The 27220-nt window shown below is 35.8% G+C and overlaps 2 protein-coding genes across 3 annotated transcripts; one reads left to right on the top strand and one right to left on the bottom strand.

Moving 5' to 3' along the window:
- Positions 1-971: 971 nt before the first annotated feature.
- Positions 972-2117, top strand: LOC106443783 (putative F-box/kelch-repeat protein At4g39756). Its single transcript, XM_013885338.3, has one exon. The coding sequence runs from the start codon at positions 972-974 to the stop codon at positions 2115-2117; it is 1146 nt and encodes a 381-aa protein (XP_013740792.2).
- A 10810-nt stretch (positions 2118-12927) lies between these two features.
- Positions 12928-27185, bottom strand: LOC106388598 (BEACH domain-containing protein A2). Of its 2 annotated transcripts, XR_007320728.1 has the most exons (21): positions 26548-27185; positions 26401-26473; positions 26245-26330; positions 25857-25992; positions 25716-25772; positions 25348-25470; positions 24978-25169; positions 24762-24827; positions 24184-24298; positions 22896-24022; positions 21997-22693; positions 21777-21879; positions 20569-21680; positions 18826-20482; positions 15697-18606; positions 15259-15567; positions 14845-15151; positions 14615-14761; positions 13271-14526; positions 13137-13192; positions 12928-12995 (listed from the first exon to the last, which is right to left on the bottom strand). XR_007320728.1 is itself a non-coding variant. In XM_013828702.3 (20 exons), exons 1-19 carry the CDS (start codon positions 26724-26726, stop codon positions 13303-13305), a joined length of 10620 nt encoding a protein of 3539 aa, XP_013684156.2. In that variant the 5' UTR covers positions 26727-27185; the 3' UTR covers positions 12928-13192; positions 13271-13302. The 2 variants fall into 2 exon arrangements, 1 of the variants encoding a protein (XP_013684156.2); XM_013828702.3 differs by having other exon boundaries at positions 12928-13192.
- Between the last annotated feature and the right edge of the window lie 35 nt (positions 27186-27220).

Genomic DNA, 27220 nt, shown 5'->3' with positions numbered 1-27220 from the left:
TGTGAAGTAAGTATTTCTTAACCAAAAAGGAAGTATATATTTGAACCAAAAAGGTAGCTTTTTTTTTTTCTTTTCTAAACAAAATTTAGCGTAAAAGACGTCAAAAAAATTTAGGGTTCGATTGGTATGAACTTGCGCTTTATACTGTTAATTTAGGCTTTTGGCTGTAGAAATTTTGAATGTTAAAATTGTTAGTACTATTTTAAATATTGAAAAAGTAAAATTAATAATAAAAACCATAAAAACAGAAAACAATATTTTAAATGTGTCATTATAAATATACAATTAGGTAAAACCCGCGCCTTGAGCAGGATGTGATTATCAGGGTGATAACCAAAAATTATTATTATTTGTTTAGTTTCAGGTTATATGAATTTTAGATAGTCCTTATGTCGAACCAATGATTTCATATTATAAAATATAATAATTAAATAAAAATAAAATAAAATTATTAAGACAAATCATTTCACTACAATTTGGTGTATAGTAAAAGAATTATTTAGAAAAAATATTTCAACTTCCAAGAGAAAAAATTGACTTTCGATTTGTTATCTGTTTATATTCGAATCGAAAAATCTGGATAGTGTGAATTTTATTAGAATCTTACATGTGAGTTTTATATTTAAAAGCAAAACGTAAAATACATAATGTGAACACATTTATGTAGAGTTTGGTTGAGAAGCTCTATACACGTGACACGTCAGCGTGTTCATTCTCAAATCGCTGTGAAAGTGTCACGTGTCTATTGTAGTGTGAACACATTTATTACAATGTTTCTTCCTTAATATATAAGGACTATGCTAATAATAAATAAAAAACATAAAAAAATCTTTAAAATTAAATCAAAGCTTTTAAAGCCAAACCCCAATCAGAGCCTTAGCATAAAAATCTAGCACTTATATAATGTTTTAGTATAACCCTAGTTTTACAAAACTCCCTCTTCTTGTGCTACAACGGCCGCCTCTGCAGCTATGAACTCCGAATCTGAACCATCAGAGAAAAAGAAGAAGAATTTGAATCCATCTCTTTCGTTATTTTCTCTTCCAAATGACATCCTTCTGAACTGCATAGCCCGGATATCACCATCGTACTACCCTAAACTCTCTCTAGTCAGCAAGACCTTTGCCTCTCTCATCTCATCGTCCAAGCTCAAAGATACTAGGTTTCTTCAAAAAACATGTGAAAAAATCCTTCTTGTCTGTTTTCATTTTCCCAGTAAAAGTCATAGTCCTTCCTGGTTCAGTCTCTGGTTAAAACCTAACCAAGCCCTAACCAATGACTTGGAGAAGAAGGAAGAGTCTACCGGGAATGCTCTGTTAGTACCAATACCCTCTTCTTATTGTCGTCGTCCACCAACGTTCATGTGTAAGGTTGGTTCAGAGTGCTACGCAATCAATCGATACTGTAATCCATCTTTCGATCTGTCGGTCACTAAACCAGGAACTGGCATCTGGCGAAAAGTCCCCAAAATGATGACTGTGGCTCGAGAGGATCCCATTGCTTGTGTCCTTGATGGGAAAATATACGTAATGGGAGGTTGTAGCCAAGAAGAATCCAAGAATTGGGGTGAGGTTTACGATACAAAGACTCAAACTTGGGAATCTTTACCTGACCCTGGCTTCTACCTACGTGTTTCTACACTTAGGAAAATGGAAGTGATGGGGAAAAAGATCTACGTTATTAGCAGCAAGAAGAATACGTATCATATTTATGATACCATAGAAGGTAGATGGGAAGTTGTAGCACCCACGTTTGAGTGTAGTGTTGTGGTAGACAATGTAAGGTACTGTTACACTGGTACAAAGTTTATTTGGTACGATAAGAAGCATAATGGCTCGAGAAGGGTCGACGGTTTGTCGGTACTGGAGAGGCATTGCCGAGCTGGTAGTGGTCATATTGAAATGGCTAACTACGGTGGGAAACTCTTGATAATTTGGGACGAGTTTGTGTATAATGCTCGTGATCGCCATGAGAAGACGAATATTTGGTGTGCTTTGATTGCGTTTGAGAAGCGGAATGGTGATGAAGAAGTTTGGGCTAACGTTGAGTGGGCTAGTAGTGTGCTTACTGTTCCCCTTTCATGTGTTTTATTGCGTCATGTGATAAAAGCAGTTTGATCAAGTATATATGATCATGTTTTTTCTTAGTTAACATACCGTGTTATTATACTCTTCTTGATATCAATCTGTTGTTTGAATTATATTATATCAATGTTTATAAAACTGCCCGGTGGTAATTAGACCTTCTATGAAGGATTAAAGAGGCTTATTGGATTAGGTATTTTATAAAAGAAAAATTAGATTTTGTCCAAACCCTCCGTTATTGTATATGGTATTTATAATAATTCTTACAAATAAAAGGTTATTGGATATGATATTTGCATAAAACATTTGAAATCACCCTTTATTAAAAAACTAGGATAAGACTTGAACATTGCGCATGATGAGTTTATATAAGAATTATTTAAAAGATCTTGTATGAAAAATTAAAACTTATATCTTTGATCGAATTAACTCAGCCGAAATACAATAATGTCTTTTATTGTTTCGCTAATTATGTAATTAGGTGCATGTAAATTTCGTGTGGCCCAAGCTGTGAATGAGAGTTTTGACCTCATAAGTTATGGTCTATCAATCAGCTATTTGCGTTTTAAAATATTTCGGCCAAGCCGTTCTTGGTATGGACATGTATCACATAATTGTCCACACTTACCCCCATGGACGTACCATAATCATTTAAACGCTTGGGACATGTATTCACCAGTATTATCTAGACATATAGTCTTTATTTATGAAAAAGGGGCTCGTAGCCGTTTTACTGGTGATGGCTGAATGAGTTTTCCTTGTGTACATGCTACACACGTGAGATTCTTTGGGATAATTCTTCTTATCTTTTAATGTGTGTCTTTTGAATATCAATTTTCGCATCATGTTTGGACCATGATGGCCAATCCAGTAGTGCCATAAAGTGTTTATTTTCGCAGGCTTTTAGCATCTATCATACTGATCTATGCATAGTCTATGTCAGTAGAGAATGCATGTATAGTCTTTAGGACTTATTATGGCCTTGGGCGATTTTATACATATATCTAAAGGAACTCTTTGTTTCATTCGCCCATTGTTTCAATATGGAAACCATTCATTCTTATATCTTTAAAACTCAATAGGCTGTTCTTGCTCTTAGAGCTGTGTGAATATAAGGCATCACTGATTTCTAAATGCATACCCTTAGGCAATAATATATTAGCCTAGCCATAGTCTTCTTTCAGACTGGCGATACCTGCTTTAGTACTTATATTGGCGTTTTTCAGTGTACTCATATAGAAAAATCATTCATTCATTTAATCTAAGCAGACAATGTAATAGAAATAAATTAAAGGAGATAAAAATCAGAGAAAGCATACAAGCAAAGCAATCACACAAGTTTGATATCGAAATCAGATTATCAACTTGATTCTTTTAGGTAATCATAAGTCTCATATTCTATAAGATCATCTTGATCATGTTCGAAATTATTTTCACCATCTTTATAGACCAAGTGGGTTTCAGGATTCTGACACTCTTTGATAGAGGTCACAAAAATGTTTGGGAGTCCTTCATATCTTAGCCCAATGGTTCCCCATTCCACATCTATGGCACACTGATTTGGTCGAGCTTTGTGGTTTAAAGGATATACCACGGCCACTGCCTTGACCATGGCTCAAATTGGGTTGATACCCACGGCCTCTGCCATAGTGATTCCCACTGCCAAATGTGTTATAGTGGCCATGGACACGTCTTTTCCACCCTCCACGGTCATGACCGCGTGGTCTATCATTCTGGACGTGGTTACCTTTTTTTTCTTCTGCGGCCTTATTGGTATCAGGTAATGGGGTTAATCCAGGAGGTCTCAATTCACTGTTTCTCATCAATAATTCATTATTTTGCCCAGCTAGCAATAAACTCATCAACAGACTTATAGTCATGGATTCTAGGATTCCTCCAATCAAATAGGGCCTTTGGTAATAACACCGTTCTTTGGTGATCATATCTCGATTTTTAACTATGTCTAAAGGTGATCTTTGAGACTCTTAATAAGATGATGGCTAATAACTAATATTGTCCTGTATCAATATTTCTCATTGGCATTATTGCCTTCTATGATACATTCACCAAGTCTTTTTGACTTTAGGATAATCTTTGTATCCAATGCCCACCGTAAATAATTATCTCCAGAGAGATTTAGGGCAGCAAAATCCAGGTTGATTTTCGACATCTAAATCATATATACTCAATATTTAGGTATAATTTTCATGCGGTCTTACTCTTAAAAATAATCAATTCGGATTTCAATCTTGTGAGGACAATGAGACTATCAATCTTAAAGGCATTTAATCAATCAGTCAATTTCTATCAAGTCTCAGCAATACTATTTCTATGTGCTCATAATATTATGGTTTATCAAGACTAGCAAAAACGGATTCAATTAGGGTTTAACAATCAATAGATTTTAGCAAGACTAGTAAAAAGATTTATTAATCACTCAATCAGTTTCAAAGCTGATTTTAGCAATACTAGAATATAGATTTCAAGCATGAATTTCAATGAATGAGTTTCAAGACTGATTTTAGCAATACTATAATATAGATTTCAAGCATGAATTTCAATGAATCAGTTTCAAGGCTGATTGGTATTTAACATAAACCATGTGTAAATAATTTATCTAGTATCCGAATTTATCAAACCTCAAAAACATATAATCAGATCAATCAATTTAATCGAACTTAGCATACAATCTTAAACCTCAAGACATTAGATTTTATCATGAATCTATCAACCTAGCATACGGATTCTCAATTCTCAAAGACATCCAAATCAGATCAATATAACCTATCATACGGATTATTTAGGGTTTCTATTTAAAACAGATCAGATTACAAAACTATCATTCCTAGCAGATGATATTAAACCTCAAGAATCATGTAATCAGATCATTCGGATTTTAAACAAGTAAACTTCAATCAATATATCAACCTATCGGATTATTTAAGCAAAGCAAGCTAGCAACCTATCGGATTCAATCAATGTTTTAACAGGCTGGTCGGTTTAAACAATTTTAAATCAGATGAACAATTAACCAAGCATGATTAGAAAATAAATCTATCAATTTAACGGTCAAACAATTCTAGCAACATAGCATGAGATTCAATCAGATTTAAAACCGAAAATAGTTTTGTTTTCAAAATATTCGATTAGGGTTTTAATATGTGATTTGATAATTATAGTATAACTAATTCTGATACTTATATTATTTAGGGTTTATAGATATACGGTTAGGGTTTATCGGATTTTAACTTGTAAAACCGATTTGGAGTTTTAATTATGTAGGAACATGATTTAGGGTTTGGGGTATCGAACTTTTAGAGCTTCGATTTACTCAATTAGGATTTTTGATCTATTACCCTATGGTTTTGATTAATAAAGATTAAGGTTTTAGGGTTTCATTCTTTATCAATCAATCCATGTTCGATTATGGGTTCTTAGGTTTTGAATTACCTTTTAACCTTAGATGATTGTTGAATCGGACCACCAAAGGAGTTGAGCCGCGAGGAAGAGGTCGCATGCTGGAGATGCTCTCGGGCCGCAAACGTTTGAGTTAGGATCAGGAACGCCTTGGGCTGAAGCTGATCGGGGGCACGAGCTGGAACAGATGCGGGAACAAGAGACGCGATCAGGGTTTAGGGTTTGTCGGATCGCCGGCTAGGGTTAGGGTTTTAGGGTTTTTCAATTTGGGTATTAGCTTAGGGATTTAGAGTTTCATGCTGATAACATGTTATAAAAGTAATGGAAAAGTCTATCTTTATTCATAACATAGAGGTTCCTTATATAGGAGATTACATCGTCATAGATAAATGAAAATATTACAAATCATAATCTCTTGTTTATGAGCCATCCACAATCTGGTTCATAACAATTAGGTATTTTATAAAAAAAATTAGATTTTGTCCAAACCCTCCCTTATTGAATATGATATTTATAAAAATTCTTACAAATCAAAGGTTATTGGATATGATATTTGCATAAACCTTTGAAATCACCCTTTATTAAAAAACTAGGATAAGACTTGAGCATTGTGCATGATGAGTTTATATAAGAATTATTTAAAAGATCTTGTATGAAAAATTAAAACTTATATCTTTGATCGAATTAACTCAGCCGAAATACAATAATTTCTTTTATTGTTTCGCTAATTATGTAATTTGTGAACTGTACTACTTGGATGATTCTTTTTTTTTTTTTGAAACTTTTTGGGTCAAAAGATCACTTATCTAATAAAGACCTAACGTTTGGGCCAAACATTTTCTCACCAGCAGTAGCTGAGTACCGTTTCCATAGTCGGATTACTTTAACCCTAATCTTGCCCATTATTTTGAATGGTCTCAAATCGGCAACATAATTCATACTGGCCATTATTGTTTCCTTTAATCGTAAGAATTAGAGATGTGTTTCAAAAAAGAGATGTGATGATTTATACAATATATCGTCGGTAATTTTAGGAGCTAGGTTATTAGTTAGATTTGAAAATAAAAACCATATCTTTTTATTGTCAACGGAACAATATTTCTGTAATATCTCAATAACAATGTAATTACATATTTGGCAACTTGATAATATCGCATAAAAAAACTTTGTATGCTATATAAGAAAATTTATGGCTGAAATATAGACTTGGTGACAAACTATCTTAGTTTCTTAAACTATGCGATAGAAACATTTAATATCATCTTATCATATAGCACCTATACCAAATTGTATATCAAGAAAAAAAATATTTGATAGAAACAAAAAAATTGGTGACAAAGTTTCACGTACCATATGCCAAGATTTGGTGTCAAATCATATATATTTCATCAGAATTATCTAGATTTGTTGTCAAATCATATTTGGATTGTTATCGGCTCTTTACGGATTTTCGTTGGCTCTTTGATAGATTTTCGCAAGAGTTTTCTAGGATTTTGACCAAAGATTCAAGAAATTTTCATCAAAGATTTATTGTATCTTGATCAAGAAGATGAGGAATTAAGAGAAAATGTTTGAAATACCTTGAGCTGGTTATCACTTTTCAAAATATACTCAATAAAAACTATTTTATCATTTGCGTTTAAGGTTTATTTATTACTGTTTAAGATATAGTATTTAGAAATTGGAGTTAAATTTATAAACTTTTATAATAATTTTTAAATAATTATAAACGATTTCGTAGGATTAGTTTTGTCTTTTTAGTCACAAACTTAGTGTGTTTATAAAAGTGGTTATTGTGTAAAGATAAATTTGAAAAGTTGTAACCAACTTAGAGTAAATTTATAATTCTCCCAAAAATTAATTAAATTAAATATTAAATGAGAAAGAGAGTAGAAGAAAAAAATATGAAGAGAAATGAATTTTAGATTAGGAAATTAGTACAGATGACAAGATGACAGTATGACACACAGAAAAATTATAATTAAGGAACTAACCAATCTATAGAGGCAATGCTTTCAGTTTGGTTTACATAGTCTTCGTAGAATATATTGTTTTTTATTGATGACAAAAAAATAGTTCATGTTGGGCCAAACTATAACTGCATTAACTTGAACGTACAAAATGGGATAAATCGGTGTATTAATTAAAGAGGAGGGTAAACACATCCAGAATATAAAATTTGATTTTGTCCAAACCCTCCCTTAATGAATATGGTATTTATAAAAATTCTCACAAATCAAAAGTTACTGGATGTGATATTTTCATAAAACCTTTAAAATCACCTTTTATTAAAAAAACTAGGATAAAACTTGCGCTTTGCATATTAAAATCACCTTTTTATTAAAATCACCTTTTATAAACTCATGATGAGTTTATATATGAATTATTTAAAAGATGTTGTATGGAAAATTAAAACTTATATATTTGATCGAATTAATTCTTTTGGACAAAATACAATAAAGTCTTTTATTGTTTTGTTAATTATGTAATTTTTTTACTATTGGGATAATTCTTTTTTTTTTTTGAAGTTTTTTGGGTCAAAAGATCACTTATTGCATAATGACCTAACGTCTGGGTCAAACATTTTCTCACCAGCAGTAGCTGAGTACCATTTCCACAGTCGGATTACTTTACCCCTAATCTTCCCCATCATTTCGAATGGTTTCAAATCGGCTACATAATTCATACTGGCTATCATTGTTTCTCTTAATCGTAAGAATTAGAGATGAGATGATTTATACAATATATCGTCAGTATTTTTAATAGCTAAGTTATTAGTGGGGGATTATTGGTTCTCGTAGTTTAGTAGATTTATAAATTCTCCTTATATTTAGAAATCTTCCATAAATCCAGTGATTTTCAAATCAAATAAAACAGATTTGAGAATTACTGATATGAGTATTTTAAAATCAAATCGATGAATTGTTATAAATCAATGGATTTGTAACTAGACCTAAATAAAACACTACAAGAGAACATTATGTTCTCCGACTGCAACTTCCAAAAACATGGATTGTCAGAACAAACTTTTCACGGCATCTCCTCAGAAATTTCAGATCAAACTATTTTTTCACCATGTTATCGGAAGTTTGATCGGATCAAAAGTAAAAATTTCTGACAAAACAGATTTACTTGTCATCTTTTCAGAAATCTCATCGGAGTATTCTCTGAACTTATCGACGACTTCATCTTCTCCACCATTCATCATCTTTCTTGCCTCTTTTTCATTTTGCTAAGCATCAAAAGCTGGTCGCACACAATTGGTGGGGATACGTTCATATGGAATACATCTCTCGTTGCATATCTTTTTCATTATATCGTATGCATTATACAATATGTTGTATGGACATGTGCTTAGTGCATGGTTTTAACATGAGCAAAAAACAATGTATAAAATTTGAAGTAATGCATCAACCGATGTTTGTTGGGACACAAAACTATAAAGAATGAAAAAAAACAATATAAAACAAATCCAACCAAAATAACAAGGTTAAACCCAATATTTGATCCTTTGTATTTTACTCTTAAAAATAGTTACAAATCCAATCAAATCCAGTTTCAAATTAAATTCATACACAAATCTTTATTATTCAATAACACATGATTCTAAAATTTATTTTAAAATCATAAAAACAATAACTATGGATTTGAATGTGAATTTTAAAATAATAGAACCAATAACACTATATTTACTTTGGATTTACAAATCCATTAAAATGCAGAAACCAATAACACACTTTTAGTTAGATTTGAAAATATAAGCCATGTCTTTTTATTGTCAACGAAACAATATTTCTGTAAAATATCAATAATTACGTAATTACATATTTGGCAACTTGATAATATCGCATAATAAGATTGTGTATGCTATATAAGCGAATTTATGGCTGAAATATATACTTGGTGACAAACTATCTTAGTTTCTTAAACAATGTGATATAAACATTTAATATCATCTTACCATATAGCACATATACAAAATTGTATATCAAGAAAAAATATTAGAAACAAAAAAAATTGGTGACAAAGTTTCACGTACCATATGCCAAGTATTGATAGTGTATCTACATTGTTATAAACGGAGAAACAATTAAAGTAAACTTACCATATGAGACTGATTCTTCATTTGTGTATCACGCTAATTTACATATCGCATCTAAGACTTTTATTGTCTTGTAATCATTATTATACCGACCAAATTGTGTATTTTGTATCTGCAAGTTCAATTGAAATTATGTAGACTATTAACCGACCACAGATAGATAAAAACTGAAATAACTCATTAATTGCGCGGTTTATAGTTATCTGTCGAGTATATATTTAAAATGGATACTTGACGGTATAATAATAGACACTTGATAGTTCAATAGACTATATTATTCAAATGATATAGAGATTCTCTCATCAAAAAATGTCATGGACCTACTAACAATGAACCTTTGAAAACATACCTTGATTATTTATGTGTAACAATTGATTATAACCTCGACGTGAAGAACATCAAAAGTGAAAGACCGAGGTTCATGGTTCTGTTTTTATGCTTTAGGTTTAGACTGAATTTGGTATCTATGAAAAAAGAAATTACCAGTGAAATTTTTGTTAATGCTCGGTTTGTGAAATATAGATGTCTTTGTAAAAGGAAGATACCAATTTTACCATAAAACAGGATGTTCTACTATTCTACTCGGTGTAGGTAATTTCAGCTTTGAATTATAGTTAACAGGCGCTCACAATACACTAATTCTAATGGTGAAGAAACTTTGAATAACCGTCAGAAGGGCTATACAACCAGATATGTTCTTGCAAGTTATGTTGAGTTTTATATATCATTTCGTTTAAATGGTTGAGTTTGACTCAACCTTATATTATGAAATAGACTTACTTTAATAATAAGGGATAATCCATTTTATAACAATCTGTTAAAATATAAACGTTAGATAAAACTTTAATATAAACGTCTTCTATTATAATCGTGGACTATTTTATTTAATGTAATGCTAATAAATTTATCTAGGGGAAAATAAATTAGACTAAGGTTTATCCAAAATCATTGTACGAGTACCACATAAGCATTAAGAAGAAATTTGGAGATAACATCTCAGCAAGTTCATTTTGTAATTAATACACAATTGATGTTACAAATTTTTAAATGATCATCAAATAATATATAGGGGATATGGATTTCATTAGTAATATATATCAAAAATGATTTTAGATTATTAAAAAATGATTTACGCTTCAAATGTAATAGAGAAGAACACCATGCATCTAAAGAGATTGAGTTTCAAAAAACAAAAAAATAATTTGTATGCATAAAAATATATATATACATTAGAGTAAACACATAAATCAAAACCAATACCTTTTGTTTATTTACAATCATGTTTTTGGTAAATAAATCAAAATAATCATTTTATTAACTTTATATGGTATATAATTAAACTTTATTGATATTGACATAGATATATATATATATATACATATATATATATATAATTTGTATGTATAATAATATTTCAAAATTAATTACAAAATTAGTGAAAATATTTACATATATTTTTTTGAAAATTAAGATCTTATTAATATCTTTTCAAAAAGATTTGTTAGATTTTTAAAAATATATATTTTTATATCTAAAAAGAAAAGATATAAAAATATATTATGATTGAAGTAGTTCAAAGATTCTATGTGTTATTAGTTTTAATAAAATATATTTAATAAAAAATTTAAAGGATAGTCGAAAGTTAAAAAAAAAAAATCACACAAGGAAAAAGTCATTACTTTTATTTTAATAGAATAGATTCTATGTGTATGTGTTATTAGTTTTAATTAAATACATTTAATAAAAAAATTAAAGGATAGTCCAAATTAAAAAAAATCACACATGAAAAAATTTATGATTTCTATTTTAATAGAATAGATATCTATATTACCGTGTTAAACGTTGTGAATACTCTGAGATCCGAGTTAACATACTAATTTATTTATAGCTTGCTAACACTATAAATCCAGACTAAGAGTTACTAGTTTTCCATCATCAATAGAATCGCTACAAGAGCTTATTTTCACCAGAATTATATAGATTTGGTTTCAAATCATATTTGGATCGTTGTTGGCTCTTTACGGATTTTCATTGGCTCTTTGATAGAGTTTCGCAAGAGTTTTCTTGGATTTTCACCGAACACAGAAAGGAAAATAGCCTATTTCAACATGAACTTTATCCGTCATGCCTATTCTTTCCCGAACTTTGTAGTAGTGTGTATTCCGTACTGAACTAAACAAAAATTTAAATATACTACATGAACATTAATGCATCATGCCTTTTCATTGCCGAACTTTTAGTAGTGCATATTTCATACCGAACTAAACAAAAATTCAAAAATACTACATGAACTCTTAAAATCGTGCTTCTATATATATTGATCGTCAAAGGTGTTAGTCATTCGTTAATTTATCAAAACGACATTATTTTGGATGAATACTGTAAAATTAAAAACTAAAAATACTACATGAACTCTCAAAATCGTGTTTATATATATTAACCGTCAAAGGTGTTAGTCATCCATTAATTTATCAAAACGCGTTATCTTGGATAAATTGATAACGCGTTATCTTGGATAAATTATGTAAAGTTAAAATTTATTTTTGGGAGATTCAAACTTTCACACTGGTGGACAAGCATAAAGTAAATATTTTAATTAATAATAAATAATTTAATCTTATAAAATAATAATTTTTAAAGGTAAATTTACAACATAAGTAATCATAGATTTATTTGATAAAACTAAAACAATAAAAATTTGATAACATTTATTTGATAAAACTATATATATATGGTTACACAATTTATACAAGAAAGTTATTTTGGTTTATAGATGTTATCCAAAATGACGTTGTTTTGATAAATTAACGGATGACTAACAGCTTTGACGGTCAATATATATATATATATATATAGAAGCACGATTTTAAGAGTTCATGTAGTATTTTTGAATTTTTGTTTAGTTCGGTATAGAATATGCACTAGTAAAAGTTCGGGAATGAAAAGGCACGATGCATTAAAGTTCATGTAGTATATTTGAATTTTTGCTTAGTTCAGTATGGAATATGCACTACTACAAAGTTCGGAAAGGAATAGGCATGACGGGCAAAGTTTATGTTGAAATAAGCTTTTTTTTCCGAACACAGAGAGAGACTTTTCAGGGCATATACACCCCTATCAACTTGAAGTTGCTTGGAACTTCAGAGACATACATTTGCTATGTTAATTGTGCAATTTCATTTCGTTGAGAGAGCTCTAGTGAGATAAATTGTTAAAACCAAAAAGTGTTATGAAGTATGTTCTGGTCAATCACAAGAGCTGATAAGTCCTTCATTACCTGTGCAAGGTCATTCACTGACTCCATTACCTGAAACTGTCGTCTGGTTTACAGTTTAAAAACAGAAATATCACCATTAATGTTGAAGCCATTGTTCAAGTTAGAAGTTCCTAAGCTACAAACAAAAAACATTAAAATGGTTACAAAATTTTCATCTGAGAATTTAGAGATGGGACTGTACTATTAATTTACACAAATTTGCCTATTAGCTCTATCTACACAAATTCTCAATACAAAAGCCTGTAAGTTATTGTACCAGTTTCTCCCTCCCTTTGTTGCTTCACAATTTTTCGATTTAGAAAAACATTAAACCTGCAAAACAGAACAGGTAGAATCAATACTTGAGGTAAGAGATTCACACAAAGCCAACCGTTTGTCCTGAGGTCTTACATTCTGATTTTCATCTACCATTAGTGATTGCTTTAGATTCCAATCCTAGCTTCTAGATGATGATGCTTAAGATTCTGAGCTATGAGAGCATTTTTGAGTGAAGCTTTTAGTATCTGGTCTGGAACTGTCCATGAAATCAAACGTCCACCCGAATCTCCACTCAGCAATTGCTTCAGGTCGGCCGTGAGATGCAGAGCTGTGACCGGTTGCTTATGGCAATCCAACTCCTTGTGTAGAAGCAACTTGTATTCTGGCACAAGATTTGTCCATCCTGTTCTGTTGCTAGCAGATTTGATCTCAGCACCGACCGGATCAGTGCAATGCACCATCTGCCACACTTTAAGTGACCCGCTTTGATGACCAGTCACATACCATTTTGTTTCCAGCCAGTCAGAAAACGTTGAGCCTGTTACTGATACTATAAAATCAGATGGTGACTGTGATGATGTGTTAACCACAGCAAGGCAATCTCCATTGATGCTCCATACCGCGAGTAAAGTTCCAGCAGCAGTTATGATTTCTCCTGATAGGTCATTTATGTAGATTGCGGAAACAGGAACTGGAAACTCAGGGAGCTGCCTCACAAAATTATATGAGCTGAGATCCCATATGATAACTGTACAGTCATCTGAACCGCTTACAATCATCATGTAAGGTTGGCTTACACGTAGACAAGTGACTTTGGCTGTGTGTGCACAAAGGGATTTCTCTAACCGTAAACGCCGTGAGCCACGCGGACCATCCTTGCTCACTCTCCACACAGAGACTAGACCATCGTCTGCTCCAGTGACGACAACGCGCCCATCATGGCTAACACCAGCACACTCGATCTGGTTGCCTTCGTGGAGATTTTCATGGGTGGATAAGAGCTTGTCCTGATCATAGCTCATGAATCGCAAGCTCCTGTCTGGGAAACCCCATCTTATGTACTTCCTATAGCCTCTCGGTTTCAGGAAACAGTTTGAGGCGGCAACAAGCAACTTGTCATGGAAAGTGATGATCTGGTTTATAGACGATGAGCATTTACGTATTTCTCGAGGAACTAGATGCGTCGAGTGTTTCAGAGGGTGCAGAGGGATTTTTCTGTCTGTTCTTCTTTTAACATGAGGTTTCTGAAACAGCTGCTTAGGCGTTTGTCCGAAATGATTAATCTGCGCTAGTATCGATGCTTTCATGGCAGGATCCGTAACTGCATCTACATCCACATTCCCCTCATAGGTATAGTGATAGAAAACATTCACTGCTTTTTCTGCAGCCTGAAAATAATGAGAACATGTAAGATTCAATATTTAAAGAAGCAACAGTTCTAAGACATGATCCAACAGGAGAGAACATGTAATGTACCTTTCCTCTCTGTTTGTACCCAAAGATGAGATCTATCCAATGATGCAGATTCTCTGAAACATAATCAGACTCCAACGCTTCCCTGTGCTTGCGGATGAATTCACGAACACTCCCTCTAGCCCAAGGAGGTAAAAATACATTACCCACCTGAAATTAAACAAGGAACTTGCTCACGAACAGATAAGCTAAAAGGTACATATACAAGCCCCATTAGAACTACTTAACCTTACCTTTTCTCCTGACTGTTTTTCACCGAAATCAAGGTTAAATCTATTTTCTAAGAATTCGGGCATGTAGAAGAACTCAGGAATTAGTTCTTTCACATCTGATGTATTTCCTTTCCCAGATGCACTTAGCCAAGTCTCTTTAATACTATTGAAAAGTCTATCAGCATGATCAAAATGACCACCCTGGAGCTTCTGGTTTTCAGCACTAAACGGTGGGAGGCGAATGAGGTAATAGAGAACAATGCCTGCACTTGAATAGTGAGAACCATAATGAAACTTTGGCACCTCTGGATCATCCCAGCTGTCATATCTGAAACGAGAAAGTAAAAAGGAAAAAATATAATCCAGTTATGACTTGATGAAGACACAATCAATCATAAGTACCATTAGACAAAGATTAAGAGACACATCACAAACCGTTTCCTAAATTCTTCTTCTCCTTCAGGCGTCTGGCAACCCATTGGTTTGTCAAACTTCCGGAAACACATTGGATCTGACAAATCAAGACTCTCGCTATCATAATCTGCTAGAATCCATGGAAATATCGGATACTGTGTGAGATCACTGTATCCACGTCCGGCTAGGGTGTTGAGATGCATTAGGTATTGAAAATTGCTGATCTCTCCACTTTGCCATCTTTTGGTGAAAGACTTTGCCATTAACTTGAAAAGACGACTACCCTCTTTACTTTCCTGTTTCCCTGATCCTGATATGGTTGTATCCAGCCTGCAATAAAGAAAAAAATGGCAAACATAATAAACAAGCAGCTTCAAGATTTTGGAGGACCTTGTGGAGAAGTAAGCTGCATAGTGCTCAGTTCTTGATTGAGAAAAAAAACAAAATGAGATGACATACATGCGATTCCTTGGAAGATTCATGGCAATCAGGTTTCTAAAGACTTCTTCCCTCTCTTTCTTGTGGAACACAAGGAGATCAGTACATCCATCCATGCTAAATAACTCAACAGCAACTGGACGCAGCTCGTAATCACGTTTCAAAATTTCATGAATGCTATCCAACTTCCACCTACGCCAAGGATGTGGCAAGTTACCGGTCACACGCACTTTTTCCTTCCCCCAAGCCCCACCGCCATATGCCCATGCTCTTGCCCCTACAGCTCCAGTTTTCATATTTGTACTCCATAGTGGGCTAGACTTGGACTGGAACTCCAAGCCTTCGGTGACATTTTTTTTCACACCCAACGCCTGATCGATAACGGATAGTTCGTCTTCACATTCCTTCTCACAGATACAGCCATGATCGTCAATGTAAAAATTCTCTATAACATATAGGCATAGTTCCCCTATCAGGAAAATCCCATCATGTTTGTCTAAACCAACAACTCTCTCACAATTGTATCGGAACCTAATCTTTTCAAGATGTTCCAGATATGGTCTGATCAAATACTCACCATCGTCGTTCAGTTCCTTCTCTGATTCTTCCTCCACATCTCTTGTTTCATCCATATTACCAGATGATGACCCTCTTGGAGATCCTGTCTCTGATTTTTCATCTGTATTTTCGCTGATTAGAACAGATATTGTACCACTAGACTTGGCACTAAAATCAAGAGCGTTATGAAGACTCGTTTCACTTGAACTACTGCCTCCATCGTTATCCCATCCATTTCTAGCAGAAGGAATATCCTTAAGATCATCAGCTTCTTCGAAAAAGGACTCGCTATAAAGTTCACTTAGCAGGAAATCTGGATCACAATCCTTATCAAAAATAACTATGCCATCTTCGTTTTTGGGTTTGGGTAGTTCAATTTCTTCAAGTTCCAACTTCCCTTCTAGTAACGTACGGATGCTATCAACTTTCAGGCTACATCGTTCAAGCTTTTTCCGCATTCTGTATGGACCTTCGATAGGACAGAGTTGCCATTCAAGATCTCCAGATCCTTGGGAAACACGCAGCGGGAATATACCACGCTCGTGTATAAGCTGTTGGAGATGATTTTGCCACTCACTCTCGGCATGAAGTATCGAACCATATTTGTTTTGCCTGACAATTCTAAGCTCAGTGGACATTGTATCACGCACTATGTCAAGTGCATATCTTCGCTCATTTAACTGCTCCCAGCGTTTCACGTCTAACTTAGAAATATCTCGTGATTTTCTTCCCATCTCTCTCGTACGGCGGCCATCCATGCCTTTCATCCTAACATCAGGAAATTTTGCCGAGCCAGCTATGTACTGAGTCCACATAACCACAGCACCATGATCCAATACTTTCTTTACAGTTTCTTCTGAGCTCTCAAGCCACTTAGAAAATTCTGGAAGATTTCCAGTCAGCAATCTATCAAAACCTCCGTGTAGTACATCGAGGGTTTGTCCTCGATGTGGTTTTCTGACAAGCAAATCCTCAGAAGCAGACCTTCGGTGAACCAGCATATGTTTGACAATGTTAGATGCCATGTTTTGCAGATTCTTCCTCTGGTCATGGAGCAGAGAGATTAAATTCACACACAGACAGCAATTCAAATCTGTGTCAAGATTGCTTGGGCATAATATGATATTCTTGTTTGCAACCAACAACTGAAGAACTGTTGAGATATCAATTCCAGATTCCTCATCTGAGGGTTGCCTCTTGTTAGATTCAACAAGCAAGCCCAGACGTGAAAGCAGGTTCTTCTCTCCAATAGTTGTCAAGAACGATGGTAGGAAGCAATATAGTATTGCTCTATTTGTGTTCTTCAGGATTGAGTGAACATATGCATCTAGTTGCTTGGTTGCTCTTCCAATGGATAACAGTCCTTTTCCTGAAGAAGTGAATTCTTCAACCCTACCATCTTTGTTAGCTAATTGCAGGATTGATAACAAGAACTCGAGGGTTCTAAGGACTCCAGTTGGTTGAGGAAAAGCGCCCATATAGACACGATCCACAATCATCCAGCAAAATGCATCCAAGTTTGCAGACCATTTTCTTTTGTCTAGTTTTTTGTCATCCTCTTCATCATCACGCACGAGACGCCTCTCAAGATAGTTCATGACTCTGCTAAGGCATAAGCCTTGGAATACTAGAACACATTCAGGATCCACATATAAAGGAATCATTTCTAAAATGCTTTCCAAAGTCTGTACTGCTTTCATCTGCTCAGTCATTAAGTCGGCACATATCTCTGCCATAAAATCCAGCACCGCACTAGCTCCAGCAGAACACGGCCCACCACCATACCCCGCTTCATCAGTTTCGAGGAGAAGTTTTGGGCTAATTTTAAACAATGTATGGGCAGCAGATAAACCTTGTGAACCTGACTTGTGATCTGAAGATGCATCAAACTCACTAACTGAGATATGCGATGGAAGCGGAGATGGTGAAGAAGTGAATGGACCTTTGCGACTTGATTTTTCAGATACAACTGGAGACTCTAACATCGAGAAGGATTCAGAACTTTGAGAATCTGTTGGCTGAATATGACTTGTTTTACTGGAAGCTGATACAGGGCTAACAAGATCACCATCTAGTTTCTTAACATACTCACGATCTTGAAATGATTTTGCTGAATCCCCTGAGGGTGTTGTAAGACTCTTCCCCACCTTATCAGTAACCACATAATCTGGAGGTAAAGGCATGCCTTCAGAACTCACACTGACCTGCTCTTGAGGGTAGCTTCCAGCACTGATGGAGGTTTTTGTGGATTGGTCCAGGTCTTGAGGCAAGTTAGAGAAAACGGCTTGTGCGCTGCTATCATCCCCACCACTTATACACTGCTCCTCTGTTTTTATTGAGAGCTGTTTGGCCATCTTCACAGCATGAGCAGCCCTACAACACAACCCAACTTTTGGTCAAAATTTGCAAAATATCTTTCAGGTCATATACTAACTACAACACCAAAAAACAAAATCCTGTATCTGTTGTATCTATGTCATAAATCGGGATGGAGAAACATAATTTGAATCCGGAATAACAAATGTGTGTAAACATCTACGTTAATTACATGGTACTCAATATATATATACTTAATAGGCACGTGATGCAAACCTGACACATGAAAAGTAAAGATCAGCACAATGTTGGAGAAATTCTGCGCTTCTGCAAACAGCTGAAAATGGAGGGCACATCTTTGCGAGATCAACCATGAAACGGATAATAGATGTCGCAGTAGCAGGAGCTGATGCTTCGCCACCCATCAACCGTGCCGCGTATGTTTTATGCATTAAAGCATCCCCTTGAAGCTCCCCTGTCATATCGACATTTCCCTCGACAAGCTTAGCTACAAAGCTAGCGCTCACCTGTGAAAGGTTTCCAGACTGGTGGGCAATCATTGATTGCATGATCAATCTGTCAAAAGTAGATTTAGCCATGGCAACCACTGAATCCAACAGATCTAAAAACTTCAACTCTACACGGCTTCCATCATTCGGCACTAGTGCATGGAAGTCCAACATCCGGACCTCAGGTAGTCTTGGATAAACAGGTTTCCCAAATATCAAGCAGAACAAAATGTAATATATGTCTGGGGAATCATAAAAGCTTTGAAGTACCCGTGTTAGCCCCTGATAACCTCCATTTGTAACAAACTTAAGAGAAAAGTTTGGGGAAGAAGTGAGACAAACGCCGAGTAGAGTCATGATCCATCTCATACTAGTAGGATGCACAGCTTCATCGAGGAAGTACGTTATTAATTTTGATGAGACCATCTTATGCCACTGCTCCAATAGTTCTTCTGCTTTTATGGTTACCTGGAGATCAATAAGCATTTCCAAAAGCAAGTTTCTCACAATTACATGCTTTCCCATTGACTCTCGCCTTGGTGAGTTTCGAGACTTTATTTCAGGTGGATTAAATGTCATAATCACAAACCTAACCACATTTTCAAGCTCAGAAGTAAGGAATCTATCTTCTAAGATGCATCCAAGAAGAACAACTAATTTTTCTAGGACAAGAACTTCCACATCCCCTCGTTGAAGTGTTACTAACAACTGTTCTACCAGGTTGATTCGGCGCAGGATTGTAAGATTGTGACTCTTGTACCAAAGCATTGAGACCAGATTCTCCAGAAAACCAAGTAAGGCGATCTGGATGGAAACAGGGGCTGTCACCCAGAGAGTCCAGTCCAGGAGAACATGTTCCACCATGTCTGCATTAGATAAGACGATGCAGTTTGAAGTTTCAACCGGAATATCTCCAATTTCTAGCTCAGATAACTGACTAAAAGAATCTTTGGGCCCTGAAAAATCATCCATATATCCATGAGATCCAACTGAAGAAGTTTCATATTGAAACTTTGACAGACTAATATCCTCATAGTTGTTTTCAGGTATATTCTTCGTAGGTGACATGCTAATGGTACTCTGTCCCCTCTCCAATTTTTTTGGCTCTGAAAAGAACGCTTCGCATGCAGAAATCTGGAAAAATATATCCAAACATTGCATGTCAAAAAGCGCCATCTTGGGACGTAAAAACAGAGCTAGTAAATGATAGCCCTTGTATGTTTCCATATCCTTCACATTCTGTGAATTCTGATGAAGGGCACATGCAAGCAATGAAAGAGCCATATGTAACATATCTCTAGATTCAGCAGCCTCAACAAGTGCAATTACAACAGCCATTCCTCCCACATGGCGGATAGTGTTGCCAATCACATTTTGTCTGCAGATACTTGCATTTCCCACCAGGCGCCCAAAACGAGGTATTCCTATATAATTGAGAAACGTAGAATGAAACAGACTAAAACTGAAAAATATAAAATATAAACTACAGTTATATGGGATCATTGTATACCTCCAATAGGAGAAGCAGCAGCGGACAATGGGTCAACCAGATTGAGGAGGATAAAATTTCCAGCCGCGTGCATGAACTCTGAGCATGTTCCATCAAATGAAAAAATAAGTTTCTTACCAGCTAACTGATAGGAAAGATTTCCTAACCTCTCGAGATCCCATACAATCCCACTACCATCTGCCTTGGCATCCCCTTGTCTGTTACTTTCCTCAAATTTTTGGCTATTGGACGATGACAACATGTCAGTGACTAACGAGTCAAGGATAGCCATGCTGCCCCCACTACAAGCCTGATTAGGCATGAAACGTAAGAGATATGCATCCTGAAAGAGACCTTTATACCCTCTACCAAGAATATACATGAAACCAATGCAGCCTGATGAAAGCACCTCCTCAAAAAGATAGCATGAGCGTATTTTCCACGTCAAATCGCTTACCCTGGCACAAGTAGCTGGAGTTCCAATTGTTACTTGCAATGATTTTCCAACAGGTGAAGGAGAATAACCCAATTTACCCATGTGCCTTAGTTTTCCGTCAATATAAACATATGCGATGCTAGCTTGGAAGAGTCCGGCAAGAGCATTAGGCTTACTATGGACAACAGCAAGTTGATGCCACTTGCCCTCCTCAATTTCTAATCCAGAAAATGACAAAGAATTTGAACTGCTAGTGGCAAGGGTCAGAATATCATCCTCTTGAAAATAAAGTTCCGCATAGAATGGACTTTCGTTACTTGCACCAATAGAAAATATCCGGAAAACATTTTGTTCACTTTGCTGCCCACTCAAAACCTGCGTCTTTGATGAACCACCAGCTTCATACTCTCCTGCTGCTTTTCCTTGGGTTGCAAAAAAATTACGAGACTGGAACCAACAAACAAATGAATAACCAGCAGCAGGAGGCCAAGATCTTTCTCCCAGGGACACCTGAACAGAAGCATGCCCAGTTTTTTTCATGTCCATCTCTACAAAAGGAGCCAGCGAAACATGTTCCAATCCTGTGTCTTCCATGAGAATTAGCTTTTCCATCATACCAACTATCGCCTGACCTGAATTCTTAACCCTCATTTGCAGACCATATCTACAAAGCATTTTGAGCTCAGAAGGGGACAATCTGCACCAGAATAACACCGTATTTTGAATAAGATCAGCCTCGAAACAAATTTAGTCACATTAAGACTATGTATTAGTTTTTAGCTATATTAACTACCTATACGCCCCAAGAACTTCAACAATCTTTAAAACATGAGAAAGAAATGGAGATGAACCCGGAAGAAATGGGTGGATAATCTCCAGCAGAAGTTCCACGCAACCTGCTCAATAATAATTCATATCACAGGTAAAGACGACAAGAGTGCACAACAAGATTTAAAAGTTGACTTAGCTAATTACAATATAAGCCCAAGGAACTCTAAGACATAAGACCTTACCAGCTGACGTGAGATTTTCCTGGTTGAATGGGGTGGCACGTGCAAGCCTTTCCAGAAGATTCAGAAATTCCAACTGGATTTTTGGACTAAAAAACAACAGTGAACGGATCAGAACTCTGATAGCACCTGCATTATATATCCTCTGCTTGTCAGGACTAAATTGCCCAGATGGGGTTTTTACAAGAAAGCTAGCTTTTTCACTTTCTGCCATCTCAGCTGAGGCCATAGATTCTGACGTCAAAAAAGGTGGAAGCAAAACTTCAAGTGCAAGTTCTAACAACAGTTGTATCACCTGTCTTTCCAGATCAACACACATCAAACCTGACTCCACGAAAATATCATAAAATGTCTGAGATATAATGACATTGTGCAGTTTCATCCTATTCACAGCATTCTCACACACTGCAGATGTCATGAGGCGCAATACATGTTTGAACAATTTGATGTGAACCATCAAATGAGACTCATCCCTGCATTCTTCTTCCGGGGACGTATGAAGGGTGGTCAGTAGAAGAGAGAAACCAGTGGATTCACCAAACACTCTTTGAGCAGAGCCATTAACCGCAAGAATACGCCACAGAGAACCCATGGTATCACATATGGCTTCATGATGAAGCTTGTATTGATGCCCAGAGATTCCAGTGACCATTCCACTCTTCAACACGTCGATAACAGCATGTAACTCTTCATGATGGACCTGATTGGATGGTAAGATACGAGTTACTCTTTACAAGATACTAGAGGATTTCTGATACCGAAACAACAGAAACCTCACTAGTGGCGGCATAATCTAAAGAATAAAACACCTAGCCAAACTAATATAACTCATTTGATTAATTCATCAGATAAACGGTAAAACAGGAATAATCAAGATACATTTTACTGTAATGTAAACTTACCTGATTAGCGTCTTCCGTGATTAAGCATGACAAAATTCTCAAAACGCCAGTACGATGGTCATCAGAGATCAACAATGGAAGAATAACGGCCACACCATTGGCAGAACGAAAAGCTTCCTGATTAGCTTCAGATTTCTTTAGTAAAGAGACCATACACTCCCAACCAACAGTTATAGTGCTTTCAACTTCAAAGATAGGTAACATTCCTGAACCAGATTCTATTAGCTTTGGTGATGAAATGATGGCATCCTTACTATCTAGGTGTTGTTTGAAGCTAGGCGAACTAGGTAACCGATTCAAATGATTGGAAACACCACTATACTGATCTGGACCCATGAGAAGCTTGTGCTGCCTCAGCTCATCTTGTAAGACTTCCAAAACACCAACTTCACCTAGGACTTTCTTGTACTGCACATCAAAAGATGTCAGCTTTACAAAGAACGAAAGTATGGTATGCTTCAACTCGGAATTGATTGCCTGTTGAAGCAAGAAACAAAGTGACAACAGCTCTTGCTCTGGAACACAATTTACAACTGTGACAGCATATTCAAGAATTTTGAGGATTATCTCTTGCAGTGAGGAAGGAAATTCACCCATGTTCAGCACGAGAAGTGGAACAGTCCTTAATTCTTGGCACATTTTATAGTTTTCCATATGGCTTGAGAATATCTTAAACATTCGGTTCAACACTTCAGCCTGAAGATCCTCGTTTTCTGCTTTCAGAAAGATGTCTTGCAACATTTGGACAGCTTCAAGGTCTTTTACTTTACCACTTCCTTGTTCCCATGTTTCATCATACCCAGTGGGGTTTGTTTGAGGCAGTAGTGAGGTACTTCCTCCAGATAACTCAATGGGACCAGTCTGCGCCAAGGCGACAAGAACATCAAGCAATCTTGATAGTGAAGGGGAGAAACTTTGTGATCCAAACTCATCATTTTGCCTACTATTCACTGAATGGGGTGACTGTAGTTCAGAGTCATCCAACCCACTATTTTGGTGCTGAGATAAATGACTGGAGGCAGAAACCATATTTTTCGGCATGGAAGATAGAACCAGGGCAAACTGTACAAGAAAATGGTAACCGTGTGCATTTCGTATGTCCTCCTTTAGCCTGACCCCACCATTTTCTACATATTCAAATTTGAAAAAGATCAGCAACCATACTCAGAGCCGTTATACAAAATCCACAAGCAAGAAGGTGACTGCCTAATGTTTATACTATCCAGCTACATTTTCCACAGGCATTGACATATTTTGAGTTCTTGTGTATTTCTCTAAGCCAAATTACCAGGTCTGTACGATAGTTCCACACATTCAAGTAACAAATCCACAATGCCCATTGTATAGGCTGAGTCCCCACAATCTGGATCAAAATCTTTGATAGCCATTAGAAGAGCCTTTACCTGCAGGAGAATTCAGCCAAAGAATTAGTTCTGAAGACGTAAAATAGAGCAAGCAAAATTAAAATCAGGAAACAACGTTTCATATGCCCACTTTTTCACACTAAACAGAATCCAAAAAGTGGTACTTAGTTACAAGATCTGTCAGTGACGTTTTTTTACTGATCTAGTTACCTTCATCTTAAGTTCACAGAATAAACAAGGACAAGCATTTATATACGGCACTGCCAAGATTGCAAACTAAAATATATGCACAAAACCAATACTTATCATTAGCTTGAGTCTCAGGCTCTACTAGTAAAATTCACTAAATTCTCCTGATAACCAAATTTCTTATCACAGAGACCTCAGATAGTTTGAAGATAAGCTCGATATGATTGGCCTATGTTCAGGGTCACATCTTACGATACATGATACAAGAACCGGTATACCACATAGAGGCTATCTACAGAATCCACTGGCATACCAGATAGTGTTTGCGTATGTAGCTTGCTGTGCTCCCATTATCATTGACAAGAAGCTGCCCAAGAATCTGAACGAGACACCAAAGGGAATCAATAATGAAACTTTCAGCATCACAACATCCGCTCAAGTTTCAAAGATCATACTAAAGTGCAGTTCGCAGCTGTTTCAGCTTCAAAACACATTGCCCAATTTTTAGAACAAGGGAGCAACAAATTACCTGCATTGCATGTCTTTGAAGCTGTATGTTACGGGATGAAACTAGACCTTCTTTGTATTGAGAGAAAGCCACAACGGAACCATTGGCAACCATTTTGAAAAGCAACCGTAGGGAGTCATCTTCAATCAAACTCTGTGCAGTATAAGGATGGCTTGCCAGTGCTTTCATGATATGGATAACGCTTTCCTCCACCTGCAAGAATGAGGATTTGTTAAAAGTCTCAAAGATAAGGCATTGCAGAGTAAACACTTTGGCCAGTACCAAGGATGAAACACTTATAATGTAGAAAATATGTCAGATTTGTATTGAAAACCATTGAAATAGAACCTCAAGTGACTAGCTTAAAGAGTACTACATCTGCCATATTTACCTTTTCTTCCAAACTAACAGATTTTTCACCTTCACTGGCTACACTATATGTCAGAAGCGCATTGAGCGTGTGTATAAGACAACCCAATATCCCAGAATCCAGTAGAGATTGTTTGTCAATGTTCTAAAAAGAAAACACATGAAAGGTTGAGTATATAAACCAATACAGTCTATAGCATTCAAACCATAAAAGAGTCAGCACCCTAAAAGATTTTCCACGTCCTCCAAAATTGGTGAGGGTAACTACCAGTTAGCTATCAAATATTGAAACTCGAGTAGTTTTTTTTTTGGTAAAACTTAAAACTCATAGTTAAGTGTTGTCAATTATTCGGTCGAGAGAAGGAAGACAAGTAAAAGTAAAAAGGGTACCCCAGATACAAGGACTTCAACAGCAGTTAAAAGGTTTGCACCGTGACTTATACCTTCCTGCAGGAAAAACAAAATCATGGATTAACATAGAAGAGAAGGTAACATGTCCTGATTCACTAATACTCACAAGGAGAGGCAAACCTCGGTGACTTCAGAAAAAAACTTAATTACTTTCTCTACATCCAATGACCTTGTCTTGCTGCTAATCTTTAACTTCTCAATATCAGTCACAAATGCTCTCCCAATGACAAAGGAGAATACATGTATTTCTACTAACCTGCAAATGAAATAAAATTCTCATGGGTAATATTCTTATATCTGATATCTGGGCAGGAAATTATAGAACAGATAAACAACATTCAAGACATGAAACGTATAGAATCCCTTAATAGAGAAGACTCGGGGACATTTATCTCCTAGTTGATTGGAAATGTTCTCTTGAGAAAGAATAAAAACTAGCTCAATATGAATAAAAAATATGAATCCATACAGATAGAAAAGGGAAGGGGAGGGTTAGGAACGGGCTTACATGGTAACAAATTGATCTATGTTGGCATGCTGCTTCGCTATTGTACAAAACGTATTCACAGTCATAGTCAAGGCTGCTTCTTTCTCCTGGTGTGACATATATGAATGAATATCATCAATGAACAAAGGATAAAAGCATGAATGAGATAGTACGAACCTGTTCGGAGGTGGAGGAAGAGAACTCTTCCCAGTATCTCCTAAACTCCAGCTCCAAGTTATATTTCTCTCGGCTATTAAATTAAACAAGTAAAAGGAGACTCATTGATTGACTGCTTATGCCAACATTAATCAATTCATTGCCTACCTTGTGGGAGATAACAAAGTGAGGTCACGTTGAGGAGACGCGGCGTAACTCGAGGACGATGAAGGCGAGGGTGGAGACGACGGCGGAGGAATGAGGTCACGGGAAGCGTCGCCGGCGGTTGTGCCGTCAGCTAATCCGACCTTATCCTTGAAGTCCTTGAGCAATGTTCCCCAGTTCATCGTTCCACCGTTTCGATTCCGGATACACTCATCCGCTTGCCTTAGATCCGAGACGACGTTTCTCAGAACCGATTCTTCGATCAACCAACCCAGACATCAAAGCTATTGCAATGTGCTAGATTAGAGTTTCGTAGAATCTGATATCCAAATTGCGATTAGCGATTCAAACAACAACAACGCTTCGATTTTGATTTTTTTTTTTTCCTTTCTCAATCGAAACAGATCTTGAGAGATTACACGAAAATTGGAAATATATTTTTGAATAATTTCACGTAGAAAAAAAAAACTATTTCATTGAATTGATTACGAACAGTTTTTTTTTTTTCCTCCAATTTTGTGTGTAATATTTCTGCAGCTGTTTCTCATCGTCTTCATTTCTCCGCGCCTTGTTTCTCGCTTCAAAACAAAGTCAAAGTCTTCTCACTTTCTCCCTCACTCACGCTATTTTCTTCTTCTTTTTCCCCTAAAAATAGATAATGTTATTTTCTGTAAAT

This window comes from Brassica napus, chromosome C3 (genome assembly GCF_020379485.1).
Source record: "Brassica napus cultivar Da-Ae chromosome C3, Da-Ae, whole genome shotgun sequence".
Taxonomy (NCBI): domain Eukaryota; kingdom Viridiplantae; phylum Streptophyta; class Magnoliopsida; order Brassicales; family Brassicaceae; genus Brassica; species Brassica napus.
Note: the sequence above shows the minus strand (reverse complement) of the source record. Positions and strands in the feature narration are given on the sequence as shown.

Bases quoted from the DNA above. Each gene is read 5' to 3' on its own strand.
- LOC106443783 (XM_013885338.3), top strand. From the start codon at position 972: ATGAACTCCGAATCTGAACCATCAGAGAAAAAGAAGAAGAATTTGAAT.
- LOC106388598 (XM_013828702.3), bottom strand. From the start codon at position 26,726: ATGAACTGGGGAACATTGCTCAAGGACTTCAAGGATAAGGTCGGATTA. The intron at 18,607-18,825 runs GTTTGCATCACG...GTTGTGTTGTAG, and splicing joins CTTTACTTTTCATGTGTCAG to GGCTGCTCATGCTGTGAAGA. The intron at 15,568-15,696 runs GTATGTCATCTC...TCTTTATTGCAG, and splicing joins AATCTTCCAAGGAATCGCAT to GCTGGATACAACCATATCAG.